The 11520-nt window shown below is 30.8% G+C and overlaps 1 protein-coding gene across 1 annotated transcript in view; it reads left to right on the plus strand.

Annotated features, from left to right (window-relative positions):
- LOC129217000 (U4/U6 small nuclear ribonucleoprotein Prp4-like) overlaps positions 1–8801 on the plus strand; it is a 33217-nt gene extending 24416 nt beyond the window's left edge. The window contains exons 10-16 of the mRNA XM_054851227.1: positions 772–895; positions 2215–2307; positions 4316–4438; positions 5949–6056; positions 7155–7273; positions 7450–7499; positions 8645–8801. Coding sequence (XP_054707202.1) covers positions 772–895; positions 2215–2307; positions 4316–4438; positions 5949–6056; positions 7155–7273; positions 7450–7499; positions 8645–8791 — 764 coding nt within the window. The 3' untranslated portion in view covers positions 8792–8801. The remainder of the gene's footprint in view (positions 1–771; positions 896–2214; positions 2308–4315; positions 4439–5948; positions 6057–7154; positions 7274–7449; positions 7500–8644) is intronic.
- Positions 8802–11520: the final 2719 nt, after the last annotated feature.

An 11520-nucleotide genomic window follows, 5' to 3' on the forward strand; every position in this document is an offset into this window, starting at 1 on the left:
CTGGAGACTGCTTTCGCTATAGGAGCAGCATTGTGAGGATTCGGTCGACGGCGATGCTGCAGAGAGTACTGGCAGGAAAATAAAATCATAGGACATCAAAACAGTCAAATGAAAGCAATAAGCAATCATGATTGCTCAAAAAAAAAAAAAAAACACACACACACACACACAATCATGCTTTTAAAATATATTTATGTACAACTGGCATTTTTCATTCTCTTTCAGTTGCTGCTTGTACATCACTTTAATATTATCAATGTGAAGATGAATTCGAAAATTTTTTCAATGTAAATTTCATCTGCCCAGTTAAAACTTGTCATTTTTAAAATTTTTAAGTTTCTTGTTAAATTTTGTTAAAGAAAAACGAGAAAAGATTACACAGTATTTTATTTAGAACATTTTGGAATATTTTCATTTTTTATGCTTTTTTGATTGCATAAACAATAGTTGCTGCCTTATTAACTTAGTGTAAAAAAGTTTTTTAGGGAAAAATAACATGTTTTTAAAATAAACAGAAAGTTCTGTTATGTTAAGAGGCCTTATGTTATTTTTATTTTAATGCTGTTGTTAAGATAGTTCAGTTGACTCAACATAGTGTTAAATTATTAAGTGATAACTCAGTAGGTTTTACTAACTATTTTCGTCTTAGTGAGATGAATTTGTTTATGAAATGGAATAATGTGTATTATTGAATCAAACTTCATACTTATTTCATGTATTTTCTGCATTGTTTGAGATCGGCATCTATTTATGAAATCAATTTCTTTTTAGGTCACAATTGTAATGTAGGTTCAATAGTCTTTCATCCTTCGGCAACATTATCACAATCTGACACAAGTGTTTGCATGGCTTCTTGTTCCACGGATGGAGCCGTTAAATTGTGGGATTTAAAGAGGTAATACCCCTTTGTCCCTTTACTTATTGAACTCATTATTTTCATTTTCAGTTGTGATTGTACTCTTGAGAAAAGTTATTTTTATATTCACGATACTTTGTGAGTCTAGAATCACATTCACATTTAACATTAATCTTCCTCTTTGAAAAAAGATAATAAACAGAGCATTGATTCAACATTACTTGCTGAATCATAAGTAACCTATTTGTAGGGATTTCCCCTTTTTTTTTAATTTCCATGAAACTAAAGGTGTTATGTAAATATTGTTAAGGAGCAAATTTTTCTGGATGTTTGAAATCTGGGTATAATCGTCCCTGCATTTTAAAAGGATCAGCAATTTCAATAAAATGTCCAGACCGTGTTTTATTTATATTTTCAAATTTTCTAACTTTATTTTTAAGTTGAAATCATATTTTAATTTTTAAAATTCTGCTAAGTTTAATAACTTGAACTTCTATCCAGTGTGGAAAAACTTATATTTTAAAATTCACAGTTGAATTTGTTGTGAACTCAATGCCCAACTTTGAAAAACGTAAATGCCCTCGTAAAAGTTCTGTTTTCTTTGACCAAACTTTGATTAGTCATTTATTATACACTGGTTTTAGGTATATCTATCTAATGTCAACATGGCTGCTTCTCAGTATTTTATTATTTTTATAATCCCATTAACTTACAATATATGAAGAGTAATAGATGCTGAGCATTAATAGAGCAGTTGTTATCAACTTACAGACATAGGCCCAGAACAGGGGGGGGGGCATGATTTCTCTCCAATTGTCTAAAGCTGCATTTGGCTACTTATTTTTTGAAAAATTTGCCCACTACACCTATTTATGACCAAGAATGAGAAATGCGTATGACCTCCTCCTCTTCCGGAAATGACCCTCTCCACAGCCAGAAGCTGGATCTGCACTTTTCAACTTAGGATCCTTTTTGTTCTAAAAACATGCTTTTCCAAATTTCATGACTAAATTTAAGACTTCGTCACAAAATGCTATGTAGTGAAATGAAAGTTAATGAATTTTTGAAGGAATTATTCCTTGCCAAGATTTTTCATTTCCACATTATAAAATTAAAATTTGATCATCTTAACTGACTCATCATAAAATTATTGTTTGCTTATTGTTATTGAAACAACTCCCCAAACTTTTTTAATATAAACTGCACTCGGTCTCGCTAACAGTTTTTTAAAAATGTCTATGTTATTAATGGATATTAAAAATTACCTGTAGGTATATCTCTTTACTTTTTTTAGCTTTTTATTTCCCTTCCATTAACATTGTCTTACATTAAACTCGATATTATGTGTTCAATTTTAGTGATGAACCTATTGCAAATTTAGAAGGTCATGAACCACATCGTGTTTCAAGGATTTCTTTTCATCCATCTGGGCGTTTCTTAGCTACTTGTGTGTAAGTAAATGTTTTTCTAAAGACTTCTGGTTAGTAATATTATTTGTAGACTAATGTACATTTCTAACATTTTTGACTAACATTTTGCGTGACATGCTTTAAACTTTGAAGCATGTAATATTTAACGATTGTCATGCCAGCTTAAGTTACAATTCACATTTCACCAATTTATATTAAGATTTTTTAAATTAATATCAGTTTTTAATTTTTAACTGTCTAGGGTGTACAGAGTATAGACTAAAAATTAATTAAAATATTAAATAAAGAAGAGCTACTGAGTTACTCAGGAAAATATTTAGAGCTTTGAAATCTATAGTGATACTAAATGCAGAGCAGCAGCCACTGAATTAATTAGCAGCCACCAAATTGCAAGGAGTGCTAAACCAATGCATTTGATCCAAAGGAACTTAGACCACTTTTCATTGCAACAATAAAAAAAATAGCTTGGGGGATGTGTAACAGTGTAATGCTATGCAATAAATAGCAGTTTCTAAACTGGTATGTTCACCATTCTCTTGCACTGATGCAAATAATTTTAGGTTCTCAGTTGTTTCTAAAGACAATATAAAGCTAATTACAAATTTTGAATCATCATGAATATTAATCTTTAAATTTTTTCAGTCTTAATTACAGAAGGGAACCTTTTCTTTGACTAATATAGAATTCCAAGGTTTTAGCTTATAAATCCCAGAGTTCTGATATATAATTTTTTTAATTTTTATTAGCCCAAATTAATTGACATTTGCATGTTAAATTTAATGTGTAAAACTCCCACTTACCTCAACACCAAAGTTTTCTTATGAAATCAGCAAAATGGATGTTCAAACTACAGCAAACAGTTGGTTTCAGGAAGTAATAGTAATTATAAGTGAGAGTGCTGATAAGGAAAACAGGTAAAATTCTTCCTTACATTCTCCAATAGATGTGACCAAACTATTGCATTGGTGTAATTGCCAAATGAGAGAAGTAAGTCTCTATTTGAATATTTTTAAATGTATGTTTTAGCTTTAACAAAAGTTTTTGAATAATTTGCCATAATTTGTTAATAGACCATCCAAAATGGCCATTTGGTGGCTTAACAAACATATGTATCTAATAGTGAACAAAAAGCGAATGATCTTTGCATATCTCTGATATTGACTGAAACCCTTGCCATGGAATTGTCTCATTGCCTAATGCATAATACAATAATTTTGCTCCTGGGCACTAATTTTAAAGCTTTATGAAAATAATGATACACAAGAAATAAATCAACACTGTAAACAAAGCATAAATTTGCAAAAAAAAAAAAAAAAATGCAGATGTGTTTGGAGGTTACAAAGAACCCCACTTTCAATGCAAAAAAGATGTGAGCTTATGGATGCTCTCTCCAAATTTTTGATAGTAGTTTAATTCTGCAAATATCAACATGGAGAAGAGGAAGACACATCATTGACTAAACTTTGGCATTAAAAAAATGGCGACAATTTTACAACTCATTTTTTTTTCTTTTTTCCAGTGATCAAGATCTCCCTTTCTTTCTGCATGATTTCTACAAATTAAGTTTGCTTCATAAACTATACTTTTTATTCATATGGTGTACAAATAAGGCATATGGTTCATAAGACTTGTTGATATTTGCTTTCCAAGAGACAAAAAATTTTCTTAGGCAAAGGTAACCTGTATAAAAGGTAATTCTTAATGTTGCAATGAAAGAGGTCTAAAATTAGGATTAACTAATGATACTGTTTAGCTAGCTTTCTGTGCAATCTAGTGTTAATCAAGCCATTTTAGTGTCATGTGCCATGTAATAACTTATTGAGACAAAATACTAGTTTACAGAAAATATTTCAAGCAATAGGAATTCATTTGGTTGCTATTTTAGTCACTGGCTAATTTTTTTCCCTTTTTTACATTTTTTTTTTTTTTTTTTTTTGAAGAGATATATTTGAATAACAAAATTACTTGCAGTTTCAATCTATATGTTTGTTTTGTCATGAAATTAAATGTTATGTTTCAATTCACATAGATTTGACAATTCATGGCGATTATGGGATTTAGAAGTTAAAGAAGAAATTTTACATCAAGAAGGTCATAGTAAACCTGTTTATGATGCAAGTTTCCAATGTGATGGTTCCCTAATTGCAACAGGGTAATATATTTTTATGCATTTAATATTTTTAGTTTTTTAAAAAATATTTTAAACATGTTATGATTACAAAACTTATGTAATGTAATATGAACTTTTTTTTTTTTTTTGTCTTTTCTTTCATTCTAATCATATATTTTGTAATATTGAAAGGGAAATAAGTATCCAATATTTCTTCTGATGTCAATGATTATTGAAACTTTTCAGTTTTTCAATATATTCCTACTTAAACAATGCAACTCACTATTTCCCCCAAATATGTCCATTTAAAAATGTTGACAGTCTCTTTTATCTCTAACAGTATCTGGTTCTTGCAAACGTTTTCACCAAATGGTCTTTCAATGCAAGTAGGATTTCTTCTCACTTAACGTATTGTTTTCAAATTGAAATGAATGAATACATACTTTAATTTAAAATTTAAAAGTTCTTTAATCAGTAGCTGTTCATCATTTTAATGATTAACATGCAAAGTAACAAAAATTCTATCAAAATATTTAAATTTGAACCTTAGGACAGTAATTCGTATTTAGAAGCAGTAAGTAATAAAAAATAATTTATTTTTTGAAAATCAGTTAGTCCGGTTTTTCAAAATGTATCTGTAATTTGATTGAGTATATCTTTCTTCTTTTGATGCTTTTATTGAGCTCATTTATCAGTTTATTTTTCCAAAACTGTGTTTAGGATATTTGTTTGAGAATGTTTCTTGAATTATCTAGTTCATTGTCATCATACAGACATATTGGCATAGTAATGGTATGCCCTGTATCCATTCCTTTTAGAAATAAACTACAATCATCTTTCAATCATTGTTGAACGAAACAAAATAGGGAATTTGTGTTTAAAATAAACTGTAAAGTTAAATATATTCTTTCCTTAATCAATTATAAAATAATGATTGCTCAATCCATTTGCACAAATGAGACATTTTGATGCACAAATTTGCGCTCTATTCCAAGACTTTTAACTTTGGCTTCGAATTTTTATAAATTCAAATATTAAGTACCATTATGTATCATAATATGAAATATCAACTTTTTGAAAGATGTTCTTGTTTTTTTAAAATAATGATTTGTATTAAGTTAATATTTCATATTATGATACATAATAGTTCCTTAAATTGTCACACACATGCAAATGTATTGAGTAATAAAATAAATAGTTTTCACACTTTTCTTTGGCACAAAATTTGAAATAAAAGTATTGAAAATAATAAAATATTGAGAATTTGTTAGGTGGACTTAGATGAGTGAAGATTATTTTTATCTACATCAGTAATGTGCATATTTCATTATCCTTAGAAGGTGATTTGAAGCTTTGTTAGCAATTAGCATAACTGTTGACCTTGTTGTAATTGTTATATCCACGAGTTAACAATTGTTGTATCCACGAGACTACTTCAAAAACAGTAACTGTATTTGTTTTTATAAATGTGTTTGACTCAATTTGATATTTTAATTACCCCTATGCCATAGTATTTTTTAAAATATCTATTTGCTATGATATATGTTTTCAGGGGAATGGATTCATTTGGTCGAGTTTGGGATTTAAGAACAGGAAGATGCATAATGTTCCTTGCTGGTCATCAAAATTCTGTGCTCACCATTTGTTTTTCGCCAAATGGGTAAGACTTACTGAGTTTTTTTATTTTACACTAGCAATCAATACCCGCACGGCTTTGCCGGTAGTACAAAATTAAAAGAACATTTCGTTCGCCTGTGTATTTACAAATAATGGATGATGAATTTCTCTCCAATTTGCTACGTTCATCGATCATTTATGGTAATTTGCTTGCACACATTATGATAATTTACTCGACCACATTATGATAACTTGCTCGATAAAAATTTCTTAAAATTGAAATAAAAAAAAAACAAAATCGAATTTAAAAAAAAAATGGCTTCCATGTGCTCACTCCTATCCTACGAATTAATTTTGTGCCAAATTCCATTAAAATTGGCCAAACAGTCTAGGCGTTATGTACGTAACAGACATCCAGACAGAGATCCAGAGAGGCAGAGATCCAGACTTTCAGCTTTTTTATTAGTAAAGATAAAATTTGTTTTAACCTTTTCGGGACAACACTGAATAAACAGTTGTCACAGGGAAAATTCCCATTTTGTTACAATTCTGTTAGTGTTAATTGCTGTAGCAAAAAAGTCTCATTCTTTTTGCTGAGAATATAAATTCAGTAAGAACTTATCAAAGTATGTTTTTCTGTACTAATAATGGAGGTAAATTTGTGTTTATTCAGAATGATTGTTGGGCGATTCTCGAAGTGCGTAATGCGAAGTTTTTTATTTTATTCAAGTAATTATTAATTGAATATGAGGTTAATTGTTATGCTTTAATAGTATATTAAAGCATGTATTATATTCCCCAACAGCATTATTTTTTGAAGGCTTTGGTAGCTGGAAAAAATAAAGAACTTAGCTTACGCACAGGAAATTTTTCAAGAATTGCGCTATTAATGAAATCAATTTGGGACTTAGGAATAATAGTTCAAGGTCAAAAATCTTATAAAATGAATGTTATTATTTTTCTTTGTTGTAAAAGTTATTATTTATTTATTTATTTTAATTTCAATGGTAACATTTCTGTGCTTTTTTTAAGTGTTTTGTCTAAAGCTTTAAGTTATACTTCTCAAAATAATTTTGAAGTACTTTTCAAGTTGTATTCTCTTCTGTTACTCAATATTTTTATTTCTTCCTTTTAAATGCAGTTATCAGTTGGCAACAGGAAGTGCTGACAACACTGTAAAAATCTGGGACCTCAGAAGACAAAAGTGTGAATACACAATATCTGTACATACAAATCTAGTGTCAAGAGTACTTTTTGAAAGTAAGGTTGCATTTCTTCTTGAAACTTTTTCTTTTCTTTTTTTTTTCTACAAAAAGCAAGATCCCATTGTTGTATATTTTTACTTTCTGTGAATTGCAGCAATTCAAACTTCGCTTGTTTTCCGCTTTATTTACGCATTTGAATACTTGCATTTATTGTTTTTTATTTTCTTGTAGAAACTCATGGAGAATACTTGATTACAACTTCATACGACAATTCCCTAAAGGTACGTATATTTTTTTCCAATAGTGCTTTTTCCAATATACTTTTCCTTTCTCTTCTTCTTCTTCCTCTTGATATTTAACTTGCCTAAAGATGTTTTAATTACATGACTTCTAGTGTGTTGACTTCTTATTTAAAAATTCCTTTTTTTACTTCCTTTTACAAAAAAGGGAGTATTGTATTTGCATAAAAATTTTCACTCAAAAATCGGCCTTAATTTCCATTTTGCTCACCCCCGACTGCATGTTGAGTTTTTTTTTTTCGACTCGACCACACGTGAATATATACCTAGGAACATACAGACACCCGAAATAGCCATTTTGATGATCCCCGAGTTAATTACAACGAGTTAACTTGTGACGTCCGTATGTACGTATGTATGTGCATATGTGTATGTACGTATGTAAACTTGAAAACGGTATGTCCTAGAAAGTTGATATTTAGTACATAGACTCCCATTGGGGTCTAGTTGTGCATCTTCCCTTTTGGTTGCATTTGGATGTTCCTAAGGGGTTCTTTTACACCTTTTTGGGGGGAAATCATTGTTAATTTCAATGCTAACTCAAGTGGTGTTATAATTTGTCAAACACTTGGCGATATATTGCCAAACTTTTGGTCGCCAAGTTTTGTCGCCAACTTGGCGAAATATTCGGCATTTTTTTTTTTTTTAATTTTTAAATCTGGTTTTAATTTGGCCAATGTTGGTGATATTTAAAAAGTTAACCACTGAATCACATTAAAATTGCCAATAATGGGGAAATAAATCTGTGTAAAACGTTTTTTTTTTTGCTTCGGTTCGCAAGAAACTAGGGGTGAAAATATTTAGTGTTTCTTTGCTTATTCCAAGGCATGATTATCATTAAATTGGTGTTAAAAAAAGTCATGTGATGCACACATCAGCTCGTTTTTTTCTTTTTTTTTTCTACTCATTGAAAAAGAAATCTTGTTCATTAAAAAGCCATCATATTGAAAAATGAAGAACTATTGATTGTGAGATATTACTGTGAGTAAAACAAGAAACAGTTCATATTCTGTGTAGAATACATGTATTCACAAATCCTAATCTTACTTATGAAATTCATGCAAAAGCTCATTAAAATTGTATTTGCTTAAATAATTATTATCACATTTTTTCCTGTTTTATTTTAGGTATGGTCTCACCCAGGATGGACTCCTATTCAAACATTGTGCGGGCATGATGGTAAAGTAATGGGCGCTGACATATCAAGTGACGACCGCTTTATCGCCACTGCTTCTTTTGATCGGACATTTAAATTATGGTCGCCAGAAGCGTGACATGAAATGATTATTGTAAATTTATTACAGTTTTATGTATTAAAAAGCTTATTTTGTTTTTATTTCTTTGATTCTTTTTTTTGGCATTCCAAATCTATATTAGTACAGTCAACTCTTAATAATTCGTAGCCTGTATGAATTTGAAATATCAAGAGCTGACTCGTACTCAAATATTCCTTTGTCTCAGAGTTTTCACTGGAGTCACAAACTTTTGAGCGGGCTGTAGGGACTTCTCATAACTTGAACGTTTTAGCCAGTCTTTTGTAGTAGCGCAGCCAGAAAAGCTTCTGGGAGGGGTTTTCAAAACCGAAAATTCACTTTCTTTCTTATTCATTTCTAATGCGAACCAAACACTTTAAGTAGCTTAGCGATTATTCATTTGCATCACTTGCTTTAAAATAATTATCCGTATTGACATCATGCTGACTTAGGTGGAGTTTGGTTTCGATCTCTCGATGTGAGAATTGGAAAGCAGCCACAGAAAATCCAGAGTGATAAGCATCCTATCTCTAGTTTTCTCTAAAAATAATTTTTGCTGCATTGCAAGACCGTTTTAGCTCTTAGTATACCATATGGAGTGCTTATAACAAAATATTACATGAATGAAGAACTGCAAAGTATATTCTAATTGCTTCCTGAGTGCAGTTAGTTATTTTATTAAAACTTATTACGCTAGAATTTTTTCCACTCTTTAAGCTAGGGGAAGGGGGAATGAATGTGAGTTCTTGGAGGGGTTTTAACCCCAAAACCTCTCCCGTGGCTGTGTTACTGGTCTCTTGGGCCTTGAGATTTGAACATAAATTTAAATAAGAACTTTAAAATATCAGCCTGTAGTATTATCATGTGTGATATACGCATGTCGACATGTGTCCGTGGCGGGGTTTGATCCATTGATCTTTGTGATGCAAAGTTCCCAGTGCTTTAACTGCTGAGCCAAAATGACCTCAAGGCTTGAGGGCAAAGTAGGGTTATGTGCTGTCTGATGTGACGCCACACATAAAGGCAGAATATCTTTTACAAACAATAAAAAGTTTTGTTTTGATAAATTTTGAAACACAGTGATAGAGAAAAAGTTAATAATGAAGACATAAGATTTTGAATGATTGGGGAGATTAGGCTACCACTGATAAGGTTGATGGCAATCCGCAAATTGACGGTAATTAAATCTGAAATTGCTATCTAATTAGAAATCCTGTCTTTATTTAGTTTTTCAGGTGAGCTAACTTTTAGATGACAAGTTTAAAAACTTGAAAAGTATGCATTTTATACAACACTCAAAAAGTTAGTTTTCTTGCTTCGAAAGGAAACTTTTCTACTCCTTAACAGGGCAGTGGAGTCGGAGTCAGACTGATTTTGAGTTTAAGGAACTGGAGTCAAGAGTCAAAGGCTTTAAAATTCCATGAGTTGGCGGTAAAGGAGTCTGAGCCAAAATCTCAAAGATTCCGGGAGTCTCTTCTTTGCTCTAACCCTGCAACCCTTCTCCTAAACAAGTCTGCAGCAGTTTCTCCTTTCAAAAAAATCCCATTTTATGTATCAAGCTCTTAAAAGTAAAAAGAAAAAAAAATCCGACCATAAAATGCTTGCAGTAAAAGTCATGAATCCTTCACCAAAGTTTCTTCTTTCTTAACTAATTTTGAAATTACATAGACTTTATTGAAGATACACTTCTGTTACAAATCACTAAAACAGGAAGAAGTTTGTTGTGCAACCTGAGCCAGAGTCCATCAAAAATTGTAAAATCATAGAAGCCATGAAAAATTTTTAGAACCACAAGTAAGCGACAAATTATTTCACTGATAATTTTATCCTTAGAACGAAATTTGTGTGACAATGTGGCCAGTCCATGTAGCGTTTTGCAATGAGAAACTCAACTTTTCAATTATGTCTGATTGATAAAGCTGAAATAAATAAATAAACTTAAGCAGAAAATAAAATGTCTTACTGTTTGACCATTGAGGAGATGATAGTCCTAGCTGGCCGCCTGCCAACTTTCCACACTAAACGTGGTTCAACAATACCTTCAAATACTAGTATAGTAATATGCAGAGTGCATTTGACCTAAGTTACCAAACAAAAGGGGGGAGGGGGTTGTTAGGAGAGCCCGAGTAGGGCATAGAACCACCCATTATGTCCAATTCTTAACCGTAACTAGTTACGAATGATGGAAGAAAAATGAGCCAAAAAACCTTTCTTTGATTTAGTGATGTGGATCGGGTAAATATCCAGCGGGTAGGTAAATATTTTTTGGGTATTTACCCAAGGCCTGGGTAAATACCCAAAAACTGGGTATGATTGGTTATGATATAATTTTTTTGTAAAATACTCAAAAACTGGGTATTTTACAAAAAAAAAAATGCAAAAAGTGAATGGGAATTTTTTTTAAAAATCTAAATATGAAATAATTGGTAAAACTGATACATATGTTTTACACAATGTATAATATTTTTTACTAAAAGACTTGATGAAATTATAAAAGAAACATATTGTGAACCAAAGAATCTTTCTTTTCAATGTCATAATTGGAGAAGATGTTTGCTTTTTTTTGTAACCAGTTAAGCTTTTTACTTTCTGTAAAATGACTTTTTATGTCTGAAATTTGGCTAGAAACATTGATTAGGCATATCCAACACATTTAGTGTGAATATCGTATTAGATTGCTAAGTTATTTCCCACAATAATTCTTTAAATATGTGATCAAAATACAGTTTTTGGGCAAAAATTTATTGTTT

This window comes from Uloborus diversus, chromosome 2 (genome assembly GCF_026930045.1).
Source record: "Uloborus diversus isolate 005 chromosome 2, Udiv.v.3.1, whole genome shotgun sequence".
NCBI lineage: Eukaryota > Metazoa > Arthropoda > Arachnida > Araneae > Uloboridae > Uloborus > Uloborus diversus.